At 37.4% G+C, this 25,007-nt stretch overlaps 1 protein-coding gene across 3 annotated transcripts; it reads right to left on the bottom strand.

The window, feature by feature from the left end:
• Positions 1–15,837: 15,837 nt before the first annotated feature.
• On the bottom strand, positions 15,838–24,848 carry LOC110890145 (auxin response factor 8). Of its 3 annotated transcripts, none has more exons than XM_022137717.2 (14): positions 24,717–24,848; positions 22,830–22,942; positions 22,649–22,751; positions 21,732–21,788; positions 21,493–21,648; positions 21,332–21,416; positions 20,826–20,916; positions 20,531–20,695; positions 20,315–20,437; positions 20,065–20,140; positions 18,893–19,040; positions 17,571–18,466; positions 16,722–16,912; positions 15,838–16,269 (listed from the first exon to the last, which is right to left on the bottom strand). In XM_022137717.2, exons 2-14 carry the CDS (start codon positions 22,907–22,909, stop codon positions 16,107–16,109), a joined length of 2,334 nt encoding a protein of 777 aa, XP_021993409.1. In that variant the 5' UTR covers positions 22,910–22,942; positions 24,717–24,848; the 3' UTR covers positions 15,838–16,106. The 3 variants fall into 3 exon arrangements, with proteins under 3 accessions (XP_021993409.1, XP_021993408.1, XP_021993406.1); XM_022137716.2 differs by lacking the exon at positions 24,717–24,848 and adding an exon at positions 24,254–24,691; XM_022137714.2 differs by lacking the exon at positions 24,717–24,848 and adding an exon at positions 24,254–24,637 and having other exon boundaries at positions 22,649–22,747.
• Between the last annotated feature and the right edge of the window lie 159 nt (positions 24,849–25,007).

Raw genomic sequence — 25,007 nt, 5'->3', positions numbered from 1 at the left:
GTGACCAATAGGATATTAGAACATATTAAAACTATCGAACATTACATGAAAGAATCTCACAAGGGAAGAGGAGTCCCGCGCAAGAGAAGAATTAAATTGTAATAATAACGTAGAGATAGTTGAAAATGTAAAAATGGAAGAAAGTGAAAAACCGACACATGAGTTAAACAATGAAAAAGGTGAGTCCAATAACGTTAAATTACAAGAAGAGTCTAATTTTGAAGAAATTAATCTCTTGTCACCTACTTTCGAGAATCATTGTTTAGTAACCCCTCATGCCAAGTTTTTAAAAGAGTTAAACACTAGTGCTAAAATCAAAGAAATAGTGAGTGTTAAGTTAACTAATGATCAGACCTCGCTAATAAAAGAAGACCCTTTTGAAATTAACATTACACCGGTTCCATGTTTCTTTCAAAATTCATTTATTAGTAATATCACCATTGACAAAGATCTTTGTGTTAACATAATGCCTAACTACATTTTTGAAAAATTAAGTATTAGTGATTTTACTCCACTTCAAATACCCATTTTTCTATCCGATCGAAAAGTAATAAAATCAATCGGTGTAGTTGAAGATGTTTTGGTTCAAACAAATCAAATGGTAATCCCAACCGACTTTGTCATCCTTGATGACGCCCCTCTAGTCTTGGGAAAACCTTTTGTACAAACTCATAAGGCTTTGAAAAAACGGAAATTCAACAATCTACCTCTTCAATTAGGGGCATTCAAAAGGAGCATAGATCTTGAGCGTTCAATGAAATATCCTTTTGGCAATAATGACCCCCTAATTGAAGATGAAGCTGAGCCACCCGATACAACTAAAGAAGATGACCACTTTGTTGAAGAAGAAATCGCCATAGAACAAACCTTTAAGGTTCTTGATCTAGATGAGCCACAAAATAAGGTGTCTTCTAAAGACCCACCCATTGAGCTCAAAGAACTTCCTAAAGGTTTGGAATATGCTTTTCTAGGCAAAGATGGTAGTTTACCTGTAATTATTTCTTCTAAATTAAGTAACATAGAAAAAGAAAAATTAGTTAATCTCCTTAAAAAACATAAAAACGCGATCGCTTGGAAGCTTGTAGATATTAAAGGAATAAGTCCTTCCATGTGCACGCACAAAATTTTAATGAATGATGACTACAAAACAGTAATTCAACCACAACGAAGAGTGAATCCTAATGTTCAAGAAGTGGTTAAAAATGAAGTCATCAAGCTGCTTGACATCGGACTAATCTACCCTATCTCCGATAGTCCGTGGGTAAGTCCCGTCCAAGTAGTCCCAAAGAAAGGAGGTATGACGGTAATAACTAATGAGAAAAATGAATTAATACCAACAAGAACCGTCACAGGATGGAGAGTTTGTATAGATTATAGGCGATTAAATGAAGCGACAAGGAAAGACCACTTTCCTTTGCCTTTCATTGATAAAATGTTAGAACGACTATCCGGTCATAAATTTTATTGTTTCTTAGATGGTTTTTCAGGTTACTTTCAAATACCGATAGCACCAGAAGACCAAGAGAAAACAACTTTCACATGCCCCTACGGAACTTTCGCATATCGACGCATGCCATTCGGTCTATGTAATGCACCTGCAACATTCCAACGTTGTATGGTAGCCATTTTCCATGATATGATAGAAAAGACAATGGAAGTCTTCATGGACGACTTTTCCATCTTTGGAGACTCATATGACCAATGCCTCGATAATCTTGAACGAATGCTATCCCGATGTGAGGAAACTAACCTCACCCTTAACTAGGAAAAATGCCATTTCATGGTAACAGAGGGAATAGTGCTCGGTCACAAAATCTCAAGCGAAGGAATGGAAGTTGATCAAGCAAAAATAGAAACTATTTCTCGATTACCTCCACCATCCTCCGTACGAGCAATCAGAAGTTTCTTTGGGCATGCCGGATTTTATAGAAGGTTTATCAAGGACTTTTCAAAAATTTCAAGGCCTCTAACAAAATTACTTGAAAAAGATGCACCTTTCATCTTTGACAAGGAATGCAATCAAGCGTTTCTAACCCTCAAAGAAGTGCTAGTCAATGCACCTATCATGATACGATTGGAAATTTCCTTTCGAAATCATGTGTGATGCAAGTGACTTTGCCGTTGGAGCAGTCTTGGGACAAAGAAAAGAAAAGCATTTCCACCCAATCTATTATGCTAGTAAAACGCTTAATGATGCACAAGAAAATTATACAACTACAGAAAAAGAATTACTAGCAGTGGTGTTTGCTTTTGATAAATTCCGTTCTTATCTTGTTCTTTCTAAAACTATAGTCTATACAGACCATGCAGCCATCAGGTACCTCTTCAAGAAACAAGATGCAAAACCCCGTTTGATCAGATGGATTCTACTCCTCCAAGAATTCGACATCGAAATCAAGGACAAAAGAGGAGCAGAAAACACTGCTGCAGATCATCTCTCGCGCCTAGAAGACCCAGCTTTGGAAGCAACCAGGGACGAACAAATCAACGAAAAATTTCCCACCGAGTCCTTGGAGATGATGGAGAGTAGACAAGAGCCATGGTATGCCGACTATGCTAATTATCTAGCTAGCGGTATAGTCACAAAAGGATGGCCGCATCATCAAAGAAAGAAATTCTTTGCTGATGTAAAGCATTACTTTTGGGAAGACCCTTATCTTTTCAAAATGTGTGCCGACCAGCTCATCCGAAGGTGTGTCCATGGTAATGAAGCACGAAGAATTCTCCGTCACTGTCATGAAGGTCCATACGGAGGACATCATGGTGCCGCGAGTACCGCACGAAAGGTATTTGATTCAGGGTTTTATTGGCCAACCATTTACAAGGATGCACAAAACCTTGTAAAGACATGTGATGCTTGCCAAAGATCAGGTAATATTTCTTCCAAAAACGAAATGCCCCAAAATGGCATTCTCGTTTGTGACATCTTTGATGTGTGGGGACTCGATTTCATGGGACCTTTCCCACCGTCAAAAGGAAACAAATATATACTTGTGGCAGTCGATTATTTGTCTAAATGGGCGGAGGCCGAAGCTCTTTCAACAAATGATGGAAGAGTAGTGGTAAAATTTCTGAAAAAATTATTTTCTCGTTTCGGGACACCAAAAGCTTTGATAAGTGATAGAGGTACCCATTTTTGCAATCATCAACTCGAAAAAATATTAACAAGGTATGGGGTCTATCACCGGGTCTCAACAGCGTATCACCCTCAAACAAATGGGCAAGCCGAAGTGACTAATCGAGGTTTAAAACGAATACTTGAAAAAACCGTAGGATTAAATAAAAAGGAATGGGCCGACAAATTAGACGATGCTTTATGGGCCTTTCGAACTGCTTATAAAACCACTATAGGCACAACCCCATATAAGCTCGTCTATGGAAAAAGTTGTCACTTGCCAGTAGAAATAGCTCACAGAGCCTACTGGGCAATAAAAAATGTAAACTTAGACTTAGAAACTGCCGGTAAAAATCGATTTTGTCAAATGAATGAATTAGACGAACTAAGGAATTATGCATATTCTAACTCCGAAATTTATAAGGAAAGAATGAAAAATTTACATGATAAATATATTAAGTCAAATGAATTTCGGGTAGGAGATCAAGTTCTATTGTTTAATTCACGACTTCGATTATTTCCTGGTAAACGAAAATCTAGGTGGTCAGGACCTTTTTCCGTCACCCATGTTTTTCCTCACGGTGCTGTAGAAATTAAAGCTCGAAATGGGATACCATTTAAAGTCAATGGCCAACGGCTGAAACTCTACCGAGGATCCATTGAGGATGAGGAAGAGGAGATCTCGCTTCAGACGGTTAACGAATAAACTCAACATCATACCTGACATGTTACGAACAGGCAAGTGTACGTCAAAAACAACCGGTAAGTCTTCTAACCATTTTCGGAAAAAAGGGGCATGCACACAAGCAACAAAAAAAAATTTTAAAACTTTGCTCGGCACGAGGCCGTGTCCGCTGGACACGGGGCCGTGTCGAGGCGATTGTCGGGATAAAACCCTCTTTTCACAACAGTTACCTCATTCCACACGCCCCGTTTTGCCGAAAACGCTCTGGTTCTAGGCGATTTTCCGCAGATTTCCGACGTCACTACCACGTTTAACAACATCAAGGTATGATTCTATCATCTTTAGTAGTTAGATTAGTTACTTGCATGTAGTTAAAACATCAAAAAATTGGGGAAAAATCTAGGGTTCTTCGTGTTCATCCGGATCGAACTTCAAATTTTTGATGCAATCTGTTAGTAGTAGTTTAGATTAGTGTAGTAGAAAGTAAATAAACATGTATTGTTGATAGATTCGTTCGATTTCCTACTAAAACCCCAAACCCTTGTTTTTGAACCGAAAAAGACGAAATTGGATGGGTAAACGGTTTGTTTTGGGGAAAACGACACTTAGGGTTTCATTTTCGGGGGAAACCGCAACTATTGGGATAAAAATTTTCAGGTTTTCGGAACCGGGACGAAAAATGAAGTTTTTGGGTTACAGACGCCTGGACACGGGGCCGTGTCCAGCCCACTGTTTGCAGTTCCTTTAAAAATCTCTTTGTTTCGTACTAACTTCTGGTGTATTCTTTCAGATGTCAAAGTTCACAAGGTTCAATGCAAGCGAACTCGATGCTAGGGCGCGATATGAAATACTCCAAACAAGACCCGAGGAGTACCCTAGGCGAGCATGTACGGACTTGTTAACCATGGTGAACCAACTAGACCGATTCAACAACATCGTGACAGGGCCACTACCAGTTGCATTGAACACTCGGCTTCGGTCGGTGCATCAATGCACAATGGAGTTTTATAGTACTTTCGCTTTCAATTCGAGGTGTGACCCGTTTGACAATGAAGGGGTCGCATTTCGGTGTGGCGGGACAACGTACTCAATCTCCATGGCACAGTTTGGATCTATAATAGGACTATACGGTGAAGAGGAATCGGGAAATGAGGAGAACACTGGGGGATTACGAGACTTGGATGAGACCGAACGTCAAGCCGCATGGGCTCAAATCAGTGAAGGAATCTACAACCGTAGCAGCACTAAGAGTACCAAACTGAGGGACCCGCTATACCGCTACATTCGCAGGCTCCTCACCTACTCGCTGAACCAGCGTCACGACAGTAGTGGCGTTGTGGGGTTGAAAGATTTGGTTGTCCTTCACTGCATCCACAACCGAAAGCCTCTCGATGTTCCATATCTCCTATTGCGAAACATGCATCTCAATCACCTTGCTCGAGCTCCAACACCTATCTTCTTTGGGGGATGGGTGTACCGTCTTTTTAAGCATTTCACGAGAATTCCAAGGTCCTTTGAAAGGAGTCCATGGTCGGGACGAGTTGACTACCACATTTGCCGAGCCATGAACTTGCTTTATGAGGCGGAAGACGGGACTGTGAGCTTCCAAAGAACGCAAGGCTATGCATGGAACCCACAGGAGGCCCTAGTTCTTCATGCACCACCTCCCCACTACCAGTACCAACCCCATGGTGATCCGGGTCAATCCTCCTCACAAGGAGGCGGTTTTCCTAACTTTCAAAGCTTACATGATCTTTTGCAGGAAAACCTCATGTGTACCAGGAACACCTACAACCTCGCCAACAACACATACCACCGGGTTGGAGCTATTGAGCGCAACATCAACGATATACAAGATGATATCGGTAGCATCCGGGAGTACATGGCGGGGCATGGGGATGGAGGTGATGATAGCGATGAAGACATGGACGTTTGAAGGGATAAGGAGCGGGTTGATGATGAGCCCACAGGTTTAAGTACCCTTTTCTATCGAACAATTTATGGCCTGCGTGCCACTTGTTGAACAATTTACTTTCCTGAACTACTTTTTATTTCCGTTTTATTTTTCTACTTTATGCTTGGAGACAATTAACTATGGTAATGTAGGATGTTTTATGTTTGCTTGGTGTGGTATTGAGTGATGAAACAGGTACAAATCAAAGGTTAGAGTGCTAAACCTTAGCACTTACAGGACCAAAATGGAGAAACCGGGAGACGAAACCTGTTTTTCAGGCTCACAGACTGTCCACACGGGGACGTGTCCAGCCGACACGCCCCCGTGTTCATCTCCCAGACCTGCTGTTTGGTTACTGACCTGCAATTATTTGCCAGACACGGGGCCGTGTCTAACCAACACGCCCCCGTGTTCACCTTCTGTAAGTTTTCGATACTGGCAGTTCAACACGGGGTCGTGTCCAGCGAACACGGGGTCGTGTCCAGCGAACACGGGGCCGTGTCCAGACTGCCAGTAACATAAATCTTTGCTTTTTAACACCACATTGCACATCCAATCAACCTAAAAATTTATTTTTGGGACACATTGAGGACAATGTGTAATTTAAGTGTGGGGGGGAAGCTAACACTTTGAAATTTTGCAAGTCCTAACAACAAGCCTTACACAAAACTCTATTGGAACCGCTTAACACCCCAAATTTTTTTCAAAAATTTTCAATTTTTCTTACTTGTCTAAAGTTTAAGTTAGGAATCACAAGATTAATAAGGTTATATTTTTATAAAATTTACAACCGAGAGCGTCGTGATAACAAGAACCAACATAAGAAAATTATGAAACGGCATAACAAGTCTAGTTAAAATTTTATTATATATACTTGATCACATTAAAAACCCATTCCCACAAAAGTGAGTTTTGAGCCTTTATTGAGCATACAAATTTACATCTTTAGACTAAATGCTCATTTTTCGTTTCTTGTGTGAATAGTCGCTTGGTTCTTACAACTCTAGAACTTGCCACGACGATTCATTCCCGGTCCTTACCAACTTAAACCCAAGTAAGTAAATGATGGAGGCATTAGGACTAACCATTTTTTTCTTTCTACACCATTATTTTTCAATTTTTTTTACCATATACCCAAAATCCCCCTAGTTAACCCCTTTGAGCCTAAACCTTTCGTTTCTTTACCCTAAACCCTTTTTACCCACCAAAAAACCCTTTTTATTTTTCACCCTTTATTTTAGTAACAAGCTCGGTTTTTCGCAAGCTCGATCTTTTATGTGACTGAAAAAAAAATGATGAAGTAAAAAACAAACAAAGCTATGCAAACAAAAGCTTGTTTGGAGAAATACTTCAAAATAAAAAGTCACTAAAAACAAAATGTGTTACGAAAACCGACGCTTTTTACGCCTTTCGCCCTTTTACTAACCACTAACCCAACCACCCACCTTTAGCCCAAGCCTGACCTTTCACCCAAAAAGTCCTCTTGATATTTACAAAGGTATAAAGTTAAAAAGGAGGAGGATTGATTGCTTGGCAAGCCTATGGAAGGCGTAAGTTCCATGCCGCTCTCGAGTGATTCACTAAAAAAAAATACACCTTCGGCCGAGTGTTGAGTGATTTCTCCCGTGAGGTATGTGAACTTGTATATAAATGGAATTTTAAAAAGGCATGTTATGCCCGAATAAGTAATTTATCCTATGAAACGTTCTAAATAAATCATAACGAATAGGATTGTAAATAAATAAAAATAAAACCCAAAAAGATCTTGGATTCCCGACACTCTATGACAAGTCAAAAACCTTCTCTTCTACCCATTCCATTTGGGAGTGTAAGCCACATTTAAAGAGTTTTGCTTGAGGACAAGCAAAAGTTCAAGTGTGGGGGTATTTGATGTGTGTAAAATGCAACATATAAATGACATCAATTAAGGCATAAAACTAACCCTTTTTAAGTACTAATATTGGAAAAAGAGTGTTTTTGTCTTCCTTTTGTATTTTCAGGATGAAATGAGCTCAAATTCACAAAAGAAGCAAAAAGACAGCTAATTCTAACATAAATACAAGAAAAGGAATAAAAGTAGACTGCCCGAACCCTCAACGGCATCCTCCCAAGCGAAGAAGAGAAAACAGAAGCCTGAACACGCCCCGTGCTCAGCCAGCACGGGGCCGTGCCCAAGAAGCAGCAGAAAAGACAAACCTGTAGAAGCTTCTATTGCCCACCACGGGGCCGTGTCCAGTGAGCACGGGGGCGTGGCGAAAGTACAACAGGCGCATTAATTGTAATTGCGAATTACAATTAATGAAGAGAGATAGTGTCAGACGGGCACGGGGGCGTGTCCAGCGGACACGGGGCCGTGCCCAGCCTTCTGTTCAGCCTATAAATAGGAGTGCTTGGTTTCATTCCAATCCATCCCTTGGCACACCACTTCTCTCACACTTCATCCACCACCCACCACCACCATAACACCATCATCCACCACCATCATCCATTGTCCATCGTAGAGTGTGTGAGTCGTCTCGGGATCCAAGATTGATCGTAAGAGTTCTTGACAATCAAGGCCATGTTTGCCTAAGTCTCTTACATCACTTGGTGAAGACAAGTGTTTAGTATAATACTTTTTATTTTTAATCTTTTGCACTTTTTATTTGGTTTTGTATTAATGACTTTAATAACTAGTTGCTTATGTTGAAGGTGATCTTTCCTTATCGTTTGTCCGTGGTGTCTTGGCATTATTTTACTGTCTATATAAAATAAAAGATTTTCACCATTCATATCTCCACGGTCTATATGGAGGTATGTTGGCTACCTGGTCGGGGGTTAAGGGAACGGTTTGGTAAGGGTCTTGCCCTTGTTCAGCGTTTAGAGGTCCTGCAAGGGACCTGGGTCAAATTTAGTAGGATCTCCTTCAATGCCCATAGGTATTGGATGGCGGGGATCCAAACTCTTTGACCCCCTCATAAGTTAACTACTATTAATACTATAACCCGGCTATTTAGGACTGTATCCATGCTGACTCAGACTACTTAGCCGAGGGTAACGTCACCGCCAAAAGCGGGGCCTACCATAATTTGCATTAATAACTTAATTCATTATCTTCCAATAATCCAACCCTTTAGGATTGTATCCTTGCTGACTCAAACTACTGGGTTGAGGGTACGTCACCTTCAAAAGAGGGGCCTACTACAATAACTAAGATAATCTCTTAAACAAGTGCAAAAGTGCGAAAATAATCAAAGGTTATACTAATACACGAGTCGGAACCAAGTGATTCATCTTGTCTATCTGTTTTTATTTTATTTTTATTTTTCAGCATTTACTTAGTTTTTATTTTCTTAGTTTAAAAACCTTTTTTCTAACTTTTTGATTTGATTAGACGTTGAGGATAAACCGGTACTAAAAGCTCTTGTGTCCTTGGACGACCTCGGTATCTTACCAACACTATACTACGTCCACGATGGGTGCACTTGCCCATATGTGTGTTTAGTGTTAGTAAATATCGTGTTTTATAAATTTAAAACTTGGCTAAAGGTGTAAAAAGGGCTTAATAATATATCTAAATTATATACACACTACACACGCATCAGTGTATAAGTATATTAAAGTTATTATTAGTTTATGATAAAACTTATATGTATGTAAAGTACATTTTTTGTTTATAATAGTTGTTATATAAATAAAATTATATAATAATTATAATAGTAGAGAAATGTATTTGGAAATCCCAACGTATATCTTTTAACAAACTAATGGGTATACCCGATACCCAACGGGTATGGGGTCGGGTATGGGACACGATTTTACAAGCAGGTATGGGTATGGGATTACCAATACCCGACCCGAACCTGACTCATTGCTATCACTAGTAGGAAGGAGTTACACGGTAACATAGTCGGGTACCCACTTTTTTTAAACATAACCTTCATTAAAAAGCACTAACCAACCCACGAAACAGGGCGGCCAACCAAGAACACAACACACATAAACTACATAATTACAAAGTTGCACAACCAAGAGACAGGCTTGAACTTCGATCTACTTTCAAACCATAAAAACCCGAAGGACTTGACTTCGCATCATACATTCATACTAGATAATCTCGACTATAATCTTTTACTTACATATCGTTACAAAAAGTATGCTTTGCTGATAAAATTCAATACAACACGTACAAGACTCGCAAATTGGCCGGAAAATTCATGTATTATGTGCAAATCATAATGAATTTTAAGTTCCTACCGCCTGAATCGGTAAATATTTTGTGGATATATGTAGAGGGAAACTCCTGATTCCTTGTATTCCACTTCATCACTCTGTACAACAAACACTACAAATGTTGTAATCTCCTTCACCCTATGATTATTTTCGGTTTCTTATGTTCTTACAAATGGATGGGGGGGGGGGGGGGTAAGTTTAAACGTGTTTAAAATTGTTTTATGTGCCTATTATCTATTATGTTACTATTAAGTTTTCTAACATGAACGTAAAATTTTCTTCGTTGTCACCAAAAAAATATAGTCCGAAAGTCATTGGTGATATGTGATGTGATGGTCGTCCAATATACTTTATGTAGGACATTAGAGTCATTTTTAGTATACTTTATGTTAATGGTGAAGCTTGAGATTTCCGACCGGGGGGTCGAAAACGTATCTACCCAAAAATTCTATACGAAAGCTACATACTCTCCACTATTGAGCGAAAAGTTCAGGGGGTCGGCTACCCCCTCCCGCCCCCACTATCCTTCACCCGTGCTTTATGTAGAACTAGTGCTAATACCTGTGAATTTCGCGGTTTGACAAAATAATATGTTTTCGTGGTATTGACAAAGAACATTATACGTTTATGATGATTATAACGAAATTCTCCAAAAAAATTATTATGGAGTTCTCAGGTTCATAAAGTAAATAAAACAACCAACGTACTATTATTGATATAAATAAAACGAAAAGAAAAATAAATAATGAAATTACGTTTCTGTAGTTCGAGATATCAATAGATAGCCTATTACTCTAATACTTCTGCTTTTTGGAGCTTCGTAACTAATAAAATCGCATTCGTTGTTGACCAATTGAAAAAACAATAATCATCTAACCAAATTTGTTTGACTTGAATCATATCATACCATCCAAAAACTTTAAAATACTACTTAGGATAAAAACTCAAAGTTTATTTCTAAACTTGTTAATCACTATCTATGATTAAAGATGATGTTATTGGATATCGTGTGTCACATGTTTCGTTTGTGGATTTAATGTTTACACAGTTTTATACTAAACAACAAAAGGTCCAAACATGTTAAATCTTCGGGCAAAAGTTTAGTGCTTTACTTGGTGGCGTCGTCACGCCTTCAAAATTATAAAAATAAAAAAAAAGATGATAAAACAATTTTATTACTTTTTAAAATTACTAAAATAGTGTGACGGTTTCAATTTAGATATGATTATAGTATAAAAAAAACGTTCTTTTGACTTTTTGATCATAATTACGGTAACAAACTCAAAACAAAGATGATAATTGTACAAAATCATAAAATATAAATGTAAATATAAAAAATTATAGCAAAAAAGTTAGTCCAAGTTAATATCTTCCCAATCGGTGGTCATAGTAATCACTCTATCACTGGTATGAGTATGAAAAACTCCCATCATTATCCAGTAACAATGAGAACTGTTATTTTAAACAGTGATTAAATGTGAATGAAAATGAAAGAAAGCAAGTACACAAATGAATTGCATACAAAATGAAAAGATAAATAAGTATCCTGCTACATGTCCTATAAATTTAAAACACTCCAAAAGTAGGAAAAAGTATTTGTATGAATTTGAAAGTTGTTGCAACTTTGCCAAAATGGTAGTATCCAAATGCTGCAATTCACACCATAAGCTACTTAATCAGCTAATCGTCAATTCAATGAAGTGAGAGAAAATAAGGATAAGGAAAAGGAAAATCGTAAAAGAAACAAATTGCATCTGCATTTGCTAAAGGACGAATACCTTCATGAACAAAATGTGAGATTCATACTCTATAAACCATTAAAAAATGTATCAAAATAAGTTGGCGTGAATATGTCTATCTAATACACTATTGTTATTTAAGAAACTATTTTTAGAGACATATAATTGCATACAATTTGAAAAAAAAAAAGCCATTTGAGTTGTGAAACCAAATGTTTTACACCTAGCCAACAATAGAGATTAGAGGATTAAAAATGACTTGGTATTTCCCAAATTCGCATATTAGGTGGTGTAAAATGATTTCCAAACGTGATGCCAAATCATCTTCAAAGTCTTATTCTCATGTGAATTTATATAACTCATTATTGACACCATCCTTACAAACATGACTATTACTATGAACCCCAAAAATCCTAAACAAATTTTAGATTACATAACCAACATTATGCAGTTAACCATAAGCCATAAACTTGTGGGATGACGAAAATACATACTTGCAAAGGCCAGACATGTGACCATATGCATTAAAAGTAGACTTGGTATTACTTTCAACGTGTTCGACCCCTAGGACATTATTATTCTTTTATAAGTTTCTAGTTATAAAGTACAGTTTAACAACTTCACATTTTTAGAGTGTGTGATTGTGCGTGCGCGAGATGGATATTGACTAAAAAAGCAAACTTGTTTGTTTCTGAATACATTTATGCTCATGATCATCCATTTTGCTACCAAACAAACAAATAAATAACCAAATTACCTTGACCCGTGCAAGGATGAAAGCGAGGTAATTAATGAAACTGGGGAACTGAGAGTGGTGCTAATTACACATATCTCATATCTGTCATGAAAATCATACAAACACATACTTTAGAAACTCAATTGTAATCATTTTGACTATCAACATGTAGCTCTTTGAATAGTTACTATAAACTTATACAACTTAGAAGCCAAAGGCAGTTCGTTTGACACGTTTGGCTCTTTGGCGCCAGAGGCAGTTCGTTTCTTGTCCAGGGTTCAGCGTGTGGTCCACAGCAACTTTTCGACCCCTCAGGGGCGAGGCTTTGTTTTTAGTAGATTAGGGTTTTCTATTCAGAAAGGGATGGCGGCGCAGTTAGTTGCTCGTCTACCTGCTATCCTTATGTAATTTGCCCTGATGATTGGAATGAAAATTTAACTTTATTAAAAAAAAAAAGCCAAATTAAATTGTATGAAATGAATAGAAAGAAGAGTGCAACTGTTGCAGCAAGTAGGCACCATTAGGAAAATTTCAGTTGACCATTTGCAAATCAAATAAAAATAAAATGTCAAAATTGGAAATAAGAGGCTTCAATAAATACCAATGTATTAAACCTTTGTAACAGATCAACATATGTGAAAATGAAACCTATAAAATAAGGGGTAATGCTAATTAGAAGATGGAAAACTAAAGCTAATTCTTGACTCGAGACTCTAATACGATTCGACTAATGAGAATATATTCTAGAAGAAAGAAGAACGTGACCCGAGAAGAAATGTAGTGGCTAGTGGGGAGTTAGCAGTAGTTAATTAATTTAGTAGTGGTAGCTTTAATTTCACGTTTTTGTCATTTGGTTTTCTGTTCTTGTTTTTTGTTATTTGAAACCTTTGTATCGGAGAGTTACGCCCCTCTCGAATTGGGCTTATTAATTCCGGCAAGCTATCATTTTCATTCGATAATTACCTTGTTCTTACCAAACTCCCCAAATGATAGAATGATAATTGCCTCGAGATACTTCGCACAAAATATTCACATTCATGATTCAATATGCATACCCGACCCCTCATGACCCGAGACACCTCATGCATAATATTCGCAATCCATCTGATGACCATATGAAGACATCTTGATCCTAAAATTCAACATTCACACCAGATATATAAGATCAGTATAATTATATATTATAAGTAATATTACAAAAGGCTTCATCTCACTTACAATTATCTAAATGTATCATAACCGTGTATTAAAACTTAACTTGCAGGTGTATATACCATGCATTTTTACAAAGAACATGCTTCACAAAAGTAGAGCGGGTCTTTATTCGCAGCTATATATAGCTAATGCAAAATCGTACAGCTAACATCATTATGGGCTTCACAAAAGTAGAGCGGATCTTGATTTGCGGCTATATATACCTATTGCAAAATCATACAGCTAACACCATTATGGGTTTTTTTTACCATCCATTTATAATGGCAAAACTTTGTTAAGAAGCTGCTTTGTATATTCAAGCTTGATGTGAGATATACAAAGGTAGAGCATGCAAAAAAGCACATTGTTTTTTTTTTACTATTTTCATCGCATATTAAATAGAAAAAACAATGCAACATAAAATTTAACCCAACTTACATTCAAGTAAATCCAGGTGGCTCCGGATTTGATCTCCGAAATTATTTTACATATCGATGTACCTTTCCTGTTACAAACTGCAACGAAAAGAGTGTTAGCAACTTATTTCCGTAGTAGAAAATGACCCGACATGGGCTTGCTTTCATAAGCTTTTTGTTCTAGACCACAGAGGCACAGACTTTGCAAACCGAGGGGCGGAGCTCGTAACGTACCTCCGCAGTCGTATTTGCTTTCCATGAACACTTAACTTTCGAAAAAAACGTGCAAATTAAACTCCTTAAATATAAAGTTCTCATTATAAATATAATTAGTTACATATTATTGCATTATTATATAATATTATGATCATATAAGAATACATATAACTAACAAACTCACCTTAGAAAAAAAAATATTTTTTAAAGCTCGTCCTTCATTACATGGGAACTTTGCTCCGACATTGCTCAATGCTCATAGCTTCCTCAAACGTTCCAGCTAAATCCTTGAGGTTAAGGATCCAAAGGGGAAATGCACGTTATGGATCAAGTTGTTTCATCTCTCATGTTTAAATGATAGTTGTGCACCAAAAGCACCTAAAGTTGTTGAAAACTAAACTTTTTCACCTATCGACAAAAAATACTTCTTACTCCCTGCATTGTCAATTTGGAATCTTAACATTCTTTTCTTTGCAAATTTTCTCAAATAGAAAGTGGTAACTTCAATCTGTAGGTGTTGATCCTTGAATCCCCAGCTTACAACTTCATGTACGGACTCACTAAATCATTAAGAAAAATATAAAGTTGCTGGTGAGAGAAAAAAAAAATAGTAAAACCTGTACTAAGACACGATCTCATGTCTACCTTGAATGAAGCTTCTGAAAAAGGGAATAAAGGTCAAGTGGTGGTTGTTATAAGACAGAAAGTGGCATATTTTCAGGTCCAAGAAATGATTGAGAATTAAGATCCACCTGTCAAGAATTCTTTTTGAGTTACGCAAAGCTTAACAAATATAAAATAACAATACCCACCACTCGATGTTAGACCATCGTCGTTCTTACACCATACGAACCCTAGCCACCACCAAGAACCTGCAACATCGTCGTACACCTTCAACAACAAAGCCTCATTAGGCATGTACTTGAGGATGACCTAAATACGATCAATCTCAGAAAAAAAAAACGCAAATCTTAAATCGTATCAAATGAAATCAAAAAACCTATATCATATGCAATTTAAGGAGAAGAATGAGGGTTGTTGCTTTATATATGAAATGAACATTATTGACCCGAATGAGTCATTCGGATCCCGCGTATGTGTTCACATCAGGGGAATGAAGAGTTAAGAGAAATGGCGGGAAAATGAGATTTTGAGGCCCTAGATGAGGGATATGTGTCCCCAGGTATGGCTTTTATTAGATTGTATAGATATAGATATTAGAGTCATTTTTAATAAAATAAAAAATGATGTACAAGTAAAAAGTATAATCATAGTATTACCTAACTTGTAACTATTCATAAACAAAATAATAATGATTTATCTACTTTCCAGATTATTGAACTTGCTTCACCTTATACCAAGCAAATTTATGCTACAATTCTTAGCTTCTTGGACCAAGAAATTTGATTTTTATATTTATCTAGAAATTTTCGAAAATTGTTGACCATGAAGAAAGTAAACATTCTTTTATAATCCATTAGGGACCTTAAAAAACATTGTACAACAAAACATCATTAACAATCAACTTTTGCCTGAATCTTGAACCCCCAATTATATGGCAATTATGACAAAAGAACATAAAATCCCTAATAATTAACATGTTTAGTATCATATCATTACAAAGGTAGGGTCAACATTGGCTCCATATATGTTCTAAAGTTTCCAATCTTGTCTAACATATACCAAATTACCACATTACAACTAAAATACCTACCAAACGTGACCATAACCGACTCATATACGATACAAAGGGACCCACAAAGTAGTAGCACGACATACGCTATCAAAAGCAAAGGGACCCACAAACAAGATTCTGGTTACTTTAATGATTCCGAAAAATTAAGTGAACCCATTAATTGGAGGAAGTCCAGAAAGGTCTCTACTGTCATTTCCGATTCGTTCACTAGAGTTTTGGCTGAAGCTTTCCAACTCTTGCTTTCCAAGTTTCTGCACATCTTCAGGCGAAAGAATCTTGATATACCAGACACTATTTACAAATGCCCTGCACATGTTACACACTAGTAACTATTTCTTTTCTTGTTTGACAAGCAGTGTTGTAAGAATCGCTAGGTGCTAGTCGGCAGTTGGGGTACCGACTAGCAATTAATCGGGATTTACCAGATTGGGATTTTATATGTAATTTTCAGTTTTATATGTATACACACATTTTTATGTAACTTTTCTAAGTAGACATGTTTTAACACCTTCGACCCATATTTTGAAGTAGATAGGATTAATTGCCATAATTTACAGGTTTTGGCCGGAATTGCTAGTCTACCACCGATTTTTAGCCGATTAGGACCGGATTTGATCACCGTTGACCGCCAACGATTAATTGGCTGATTAGGTGAAAATGACTAGGTGAACCCCGGACTAGCGATTAATCGGAGGCTAGGCGCGATTTTTACAACCATGTTGACAAGTAATGATGGGTAAATAGGTAATTTGACTTACTCCCAGGGTCCGTCTCCAAGAAGAAGCACATCGTTCTCCCTGTCGACGAATACAAGCTGCCAGCCTGATCTTTGAGGGTCTTCAAGCAACCCCTCGATGTTAAACATCTGACCCAGTTCTTCTCTAAGTTCAGGATAGTTGTTGAACCGCGTTATGTCTAGTGACCTCCCAACTGAACCCGATTTGTAAACCTGAAAACACAAGAGACCCGCGACTAATTTTAACAAAAAATGGGGAAAGATAGAAGCTTTAATACTGACACCATACGATAAGGGGTGAATTTCTGACATGACACGAACCTAAAACGAAATTGCTGGGTTGAGTTTAGTCTAAATGGGTTTGGGTCAGTTTTAGGTTAAACCCGCAAACCCGTTTAGCTAAACGGGTCAGGTTCGTGTCAACCTGGTTGGGTTAGCGTGTTGACCCTCTTAACCCATCTATATTATATTCTGTTTTTTTACAATATGTTTTATGTCATAAATTAAATTCGGTGGGTATTTCATGCCATAATTATAACTTATAAAGAGAAATTGACAAAATCTTTTATAATTATAATTGTATTATATACATTTTTGCTTTTTGTAGTAAAATATTAAATTTAATATATTATTTTGCGAAAAACAATTAAAAAATAAAAACTTAGGGTTAAATGGGTCGTGTTCAAGTCAAGCCACGAAGATTCGGGTCGTGTTCGCCTGTTCGGGTTCATATGTATGACACAAATTATGGTTCGGGTCGTGTTCGGGTTCGTCTAAAATTTTCGGCTTTGAGTCGGGTTGAACCCGCTGACCCACAAAAACGACCCGTTTAGCACCCCTACCATATGGTTGTTGGTTTCAGTTCTTTTACCTTGACAAATGTACGGTTAGGGTTCGGTGGTTCAGTCGGTACTGTGTTGTGCAACAACTCAGAAGAATCTTGCATGTAACCGAAGTAAGGAGAGTTCTGAAACTCAGAACCCCCTGACGGCATAGTGGCGGTTAAGTCGGTTTCGGTTGATGAAGTACCAACGTTTGACACAGTAGCTGGAAGTAGAAGCCCAGATGAATCGATATTGTTTCCACCAAATAAACCATGGTTCCGTACAGAGGTTTCTTGGTCCGTACCATTGGTTTTCTCGGGATACGGCAAAACCGATGGTGCACCCGACGACACGTTGGCTTGCGGTTGAGCAAACCTCGACCCCCATGATTGCTGGTTCGGTTGATCGGTTCTTGAGAAACTCAAAAGCGGGTCCATAAATTCTGTTTTCTGAAAAGAGTGGGACGGGACACTTGATTGCGGCTTTGTTCGAAGCTGCTCGTGTGGGATTACGAATGGCTCGGTAAATGAATTCGGCTGCTGTTGACCGTTGACTTGCTGCTGCTGCTGCTGCTGTTGTTCCTCTGGTTGACTGTTAACTTGCTGAGGTATTTGACTTTGACCTTGCATAAATTGTTGAGGAATTGGTTGCTGAGAGTGTTGGAAAAGCGGGTTTGATGCGTTTGAAACCGAATGTTGTGGAGGGTATTGAACGGGCTGCTGCTGAAACTGAATAAATTGTGGTTTTAAAGCGTCTCCGACTCCTAAACCGAGTAATGCGGCTTGGTACTGCTGATTAAGATTACTTTGAACTAACGATGGGTCTAGTCTTTGTTGCATCCACGGAAGCATGCCAACCGATTGAAAGTTCAGAGAGTTGAGTCCTTGGTCCCCGGTTTCACCTCTCATAAATGCCATCCCGTTAACCACATCATCTCTACCGTCTGTGTAACAAAACAAAAAAAAACACGATTTTACAAGTTAAAAGAAAATGGTTTGATCACTATTAAAAGTAGAGTAAAGTATACGGATGGTCCCTGTGGTTTACCAAAATTTTGGATTTGGTCCCCAACTTTTTCCAAAAGTACACAGATACTCCCTGTGGTTTGCACTTTGTAACATATTTAGGCCCAACCAACAAATTTAAAGGTTTTAGCATGTCCAAGTTAGAGACTAAATGTGTTACAAAATGCAAACCACAGGGACTATCCGTGTACTTTTGGAAAAAGCTGGGGACTAAATGCGTTACAAAGTGCAAACCACAGGGACCATTTGTGTACTTTTGGAAAGCTAGGGACCAAATAAAAAATTTTGGTAAATCACAGGGACCATCTGTGTACTTTACTCTTAAAAGTAAAACAAATAGATACCTTGAAAAGATGAGGCTCCGGGATACCAAGGGCGTTTCAGACGAAGGGGAAACAGTGATGGGTACATGGGAAAAGTAGTTAGCGGTTCAATTTCCCATAATGATACACGTGGCTGCCTCTCACCCGCTGTTGATTCATCCCAACCAACCTACCCGAGAGAAAATGAAAACATAATGGTTTATCAAATCTTACAAATGCTGAGAAGTTTTTTAATGTTTATCCTAGGGGCAGTAATTGTAGAGATCTTGGTTATAAAAAGCGAGAAGCGCACAAAAGCGACAAGGTCTAAAACCGAGGCGCAAAGCACAAGGCGCAAGAGCACACCGCTCTTCGTAAGCGAGGAGCAGTTAATTATATATATGTTTTATATATTTCCCAAAGGTTTCTAGTATCAATTTACCCAAAATTTAGACACAAGCAACCTCTATATATGCTTTAATATTTAAATAACCCATATGTACAACCTAAGAAGCACAAAATCTCTACTATACACTCAAAGTACAACTAATGAAGTTATATGTACAATCAATAAAACTCCATAAAAGCAAAGAAAAGGAAAAGAAATAAGTTAGAAAAAGTTTTGGGTTAAAATTTTAAACCAATATAACATTAAGGATGAAAATGTAATTTTGTGAAAACAAAAGATAAAAAGTAAAAAGGGTGTAAACCCTAAAAATGTTCAGCAGTCACTCTCTATCTCCATCTCTATTTCATATCTAGCCATCACTCTTACATCTCCTTCGCTCAAGCTCTTTAAATCGTTCTTTCTGGCAATATAATAGCCGTTTCATCTCCATTTTTGTCAATAGGCAAGTGTTTCATCTTCATGTCCTCGCAGGTATGGCTGTTTCTAAGCTAAACATGTAATTTTCGTATAAGGTCCTTAAAGTGCACGCTTCAGTGCCTCATTGCCTAACAAAAAAGCGCCTAAGCGCACCGCTTCTTGGGTTTACTCTAGGCGCAGCGAGGGACCCTGAGCCTTGATGCGCCTCGCGCCTAGGCGCGCTTTCTAAAACTAAGGTAGAGATCAACGATTCCAAGTTGATACTTTTTTCAAACGGACCGTTTTGACCCGAACCCATTTTGGTCCGAACCCATTTCACCCACCTACCCAACCGGCTTGTTTTCCTAAGACTTATATACAAATGGAAAATAATATTTCTCTGATTTACCTTAACAGATCGCCAATGAGAATTGGGCCAGCGAACAGGATCCAAGTCAGCAATGCCGGTTATTGTACCCATGTACCTAGACAATAATAATAATACTCACTTAAGATATAGCATTAACAAGATAAAGATCATGTATTATACTACCCGATAATAATGAAACAACTGATTACTAATATTATATATCAGAATAATATATTGTTCATTTTGGTTGGCATTGATTAATTCCAGTCTTCCAGATAAGATAATTTACCTCCTGACACTTGATTCTTCAGTTTCAAAGAGCATCCGGAAACGCATCCCAACAGAAACACGAGTATGATACACAGCTTTCACATATTTCGAAAGAGGAATAACAAATTCGCATGGACTTGCCCTGAATACAATAAGATTTTAATAAAAAAAAAAAAACAGAAATAGTCACAATTCACAAACAAACTAGCAAACTTGTTATATATGTTTTTGTCACCTTGGATTATAGAATACGGTAAAACAGCTATTTGTAGCAGCTGCATGAGCAGCAGCAGCGAGGAGGCCGATGTGCATGCTATCACTTGATAAAACAGACGATGGCATTACGGTTTGTGGGCGGCTCGCTCTGCGGATCCCCAAAAGGAGTTGATTTTTTTCGTTCCTAAATTTTTGTTTAACACCCATAAAAATATTAGGCGGTTAACAGACATAGTAACATGCCATTTATATTCATATAATAAATATAAAATAAAGACTAATTATATGTAATGTTAATATATTAAATTAAATACCAAATAAAAAGCACAGAATCTCCTGCAACAAGCCTCTTTGCACTAACAAACACACTCCACCCTGTGGTAAGAAGGTGGCGTTTGGGCTGCCCTGCACGCGATGAACAAAACATGATATTCAAATCGTGTCTTATCGTGTTTAACAGGTATCTGTCAACGCGATTAACACAATTATTAAACACGAACACAACTCGTTTAACTACTTTATATCTCATGTCTATAACACAGCTGTATGTTTTTATGTACCAAGAAGAAGAAATGATGGATCCCAGCCTCCTAATTTTTTTTTTAAATCACGTAGTGTACCTTTCAGTAAACAGGTCTAATCGTGTCTTATACAGGTGACCTATTGTCAGCCCTAGATATTCTATGATTCTAGCATTGACCTAAAGGCAACAAGATGATTCTTATATGGCATATGAGCAATTATGCCTGATGAAAAAATATACGTGATGAATAATAGATTCGTATGACAGCTCAAATGGTGAAATGACATAGATACCCACCCCGAAAAATATGCCTAAACTTCCATTCAACGTCATGGAGATCCCGCGCAATAAGTTCCTGTGCAGGTGGCTGCTGGGAAAAATCCTGTAGAACCAAAAAAGAGCGTCATCTTCCATTTCTGTTGGTAACAGTAAAACCAGAAGGGTAGAAAAGTAATTACCAACGGAGGGAAGACTTTTTCTGCTGCACGGCGAGGGACAGAGAATCCTCCATGGGTACTCGTATCGCTAGCGGTTAACGTCTTGCAAAAGTAATTAGTTGGCTGTCTGCTTGGAGTACCCAACTCAACAGGAAGAAACGTATCTTTTTGTTCTTGCTAAAATGCATCACATCGAAATTATAAAAACTTTCGACTAAATATAAAAAAATCCAAACTTTAATTTTATAACAAAAGATTACAGGGGTCAAGGGCTGCAATGTCATTTGGGCATACACTTCATCGGTTTCAACATCCGCCTGCAATTACACAATCGAACAATCCTTCTTATGAGTTTTAGGTTCTCGGATCTTGGTTTAAAAAAGCGTAAGGAGCTTCGAGGCGTTTTGGTCCCAAAAGCCGAGGCGCGAAGGCCTCACATCATGTATGTTAGGAGCGTGTCTATGTAGTATGTACAGTCAAATAAGCTTTATTCTATTTATCGAGTAAGCCTTTCATAATCTCTGCATCCCTTAGGTTGTTTTCACGTATAAACCTCCTACGAAACCTAAAATTAACCAATTGTGACCCAGAACTGCATGAGGCCTCAGCGCCTCGTGCTAGGGGTGTTCATCGAATCGATTAACGAATTTTCGAATTACTCGAATCTTTTTCGACTAATTTTTTTATATGCTGGAATTTGAATTCGATTAAAAACTGGTCAATTCGATTCGAACTCGATTAAAAGTTTGAATTCGAATAATTTGGATAAATTCTAATTAATTCGTTTTGATTCAAATTCTTTTAAGATATGTAAATTCGTTATGGGCTATTTGGGCTTGGTAATGGGCTATTTTAGGACTTAGATTAAATTTATAGATTAGTTTATACTATAGCCCAAATTAAAGTTATATGTGTGTATTATGTATAAATATAATAAATAAATAATTATGTATAATTTGAATTCAAATTTCAAATCAAATTTAAAATTATAAATTCGTATTCGATTTACTGGCCTCGAATTCAAATTGAGTCGAATTTCGAATTTTACGAATCCGAATCGAATTCTGAACACCCCTACCTCGTGCATTATGTGTGCTTTTTAAAACCAAAATTTAGATTCCTCAATGATCATATAATTAAAGTAACACGAACGAAAAGATAACACATTAACACTTGCATGCATTGTGACATTGTGAAGCTGACAGATCAACTGAGGCGGCAAATTTGGATAATTCGGTATGTGAGCATCCACTTCTTTGTTAGTAGTTGCGGCAACCTGGCTTCCAATTCCAATTCAGATCACTCAACATACACACCCATTGCAATGCAAGTTAAAACAAATAGTAAGTGTTAGAAACCTGCTCACTATGGCCCTGAGGGAAGTAAACCACTCGACTTCCGACCATCGGTAACGACACGAGAGGGCCCGCACAAGCATGCCATAGCTCTGAATTCAAGCATTTCTTTTCTCCTTTCAAGATTACAAATTTACAACACACAAGCATTAACATAAAGGATGACAAAGAGAGCAACTGAAAAGGGATGTATATTCGAAATCAGGCCCCAAAAACAACACTCGAACGAACAATCGGTTTTTTACTTTTTATAGAATAAACTTGAACATATATTACATAGGCACTAACCCTCTATTTATATAAAAATTCTAACTTATTCACCAACACACCTAATTAGACTCAAATTAGGAAACCATATAAACCTTAATATTCTTATCATACCAAATAAACATACCACAACAAACCTATAAACATACTAAATAAACTAACCCTATTTTTTGACTATTTTATGGTTCACCTGTTTATATTGGCGAAGCTTGGGGGGTCAATTTTTCCCAATTCCGAGGGGCAAAAACGTATATACCTAAAAATTTCTATACGAAGGTACTGTTCATAACACTACGCGTCGAAAAGTTCGGGGGGCGGGCACCCCCTCCCGCCCCAAGGAAGCTGCGCACATGCCTGTTTAACTTTCTTCATTCTTTCACATTCGAACTAATTAGGATTAACTTTTAACAACCAAATAAACTTTAATATTCTTATCATATCCCCTTTGTAGTTAATATCCCGATATATCAGTGATACATCGGTTATCAGTCCCTGCCGAGATATCGGTGCAAAATATTGGTACCGATATTTAACAGATATATCACCGATTTTCCCGATATTAGTACTTTCTTCTTAGTTCTACCATTCATTTTTCTTCTAATTGTTGCTATTAGTGTTTTAAGTCTTAATTGTTAGTTGTTAGTGTTAAATCTTAGTGTTTTAAGTCTTGGTCAGTTCCTACTTGCTACAATTGTTAGTGTTTTGGAAGTTGCAAAAGGTTAATTTGTTAATGGTAAGGGAATATACCGAATTATTAGTGTTAAATTGCTATATATATAAATTTAGCATGATATTATAATTACCGATATCCCACTGCAATAACCGATATCTCAAATATCGGTACTTGACCGATATCCGATATTTTACCGCATTAACTACTTAGCATATTATAATTAACATACCACAACAAACCAATAAACGTACTAAATAAACTAATCCTATCTTTCGACTCTTATACGGTTCACCCGTTCAACTTTCTTACCATAGTAAACAAACATACCACAACTAACCGATAACAACAACAACAAACGTACCCAGTAAAATCCACACACAACTAACCGATAAAATACTACTCACATTCAAACTAATTAGTATCAACATTCAACAAAATTTAAAAACTGAAAGTAATAAATAAGAAAAAAATAAAGGAGATACAATACCTTCAAGAGGCTGTTGCTGACACAACCCTGATGTTGAAACCTTCATATTTATATAAATTTAACAACTTTATATATAAACATCACCTAAACCCTAATACCCACAACCAATTTCCCCAAATTTCAACATAACCTCTTCTTCCTCACTCTAACTTTATCTTGCATTATCCCCAAATTATATCTTCCCCACATCACTAAAACCCTAACCCTAAATCACTATCAAAATAATAATTAAGAAAAAAAACTGAAATTGGAGGGTGACGCAACTAGCAACCGAGCTGAAGAGAAGAGGAGTGAGATATAGAGAGAGAGTAAAGAAAAAAAACGATGAGAGAGACAAGAGGGAGTGATCGATAGATAGATAGATAGATACAAACGTGTTTGTATGTATGTATATATGTTGGGGCGAAGTAAGGAGAATGAGGAGATGGGAAAGAGGAGATCGTGGCCGTTAAAGGAAGTGTACCTGTGGATCGTGGCCGTTGATTATGGAGTGAGATGACAGTAGGCATGTGCGACCATCTTCAGTGGTCGCTGTCAGAGTACAAACCTCTGAATTTTGTATAAGAAAATATATATTATTATAATGAAATGCAGATGGAATTCTTTTGTAGACAGTGAGTGAGAGAGGGTGTAATGAATGGAGAGAGAGAGGAGGTGTGGGGATTGAGGAGAGAGAAAGTAAGAGAGGGATTTCTCTTTTTTTTTTTTGGGAAAATCGTCAAAATTTCTAAGTTTTGGTCAAACCTTCCAAAAT

This window comes from Helianthus annuus, chromosome 7 (assembly GCF_002127325.2).
Source record: "Helianthus annuus cultivar XRQ/B chromosome 7, HanXRQr2.0-SUNRISE, whole genome shotgun sequence".
Lineage (NCBI taxonomy): Eukaryota > Viridiplantae > Streptophyta > Magnoliopsida > Asterales > Asteraceae > Helianthus > Helianthus annuus.
Note: the sequence above shows the minus strand (reverse complement) of the source record. Positions and strands in the feature narration are given on the sequence as shown.

Bases quoted from the DNA above. Each gene is read 5' to 3' on its own strand.
- LOC110890145 (XM_022137714.2), bottom strand. From the start codon at position 24,299: ATGAAGGTTTCAACATCAGGGTTGTGTCAGCAACAGCCTCTTGAAG. The intron at 22,943-24,253 runs GTATTGTATCTC...TAATCTTGAAAG, and splicing joins TCAGCAACAGCCTCTTGAAG to GAGAAAAGAAATGCTTGAAT. The intron at 16,913-17,570 runs GTAAAAGAACTG...TTGTGTTTTCAG, and splicing joins CTAACCGTACATTTGTCAAG to GTTTACAAATCGGGTTCAGT.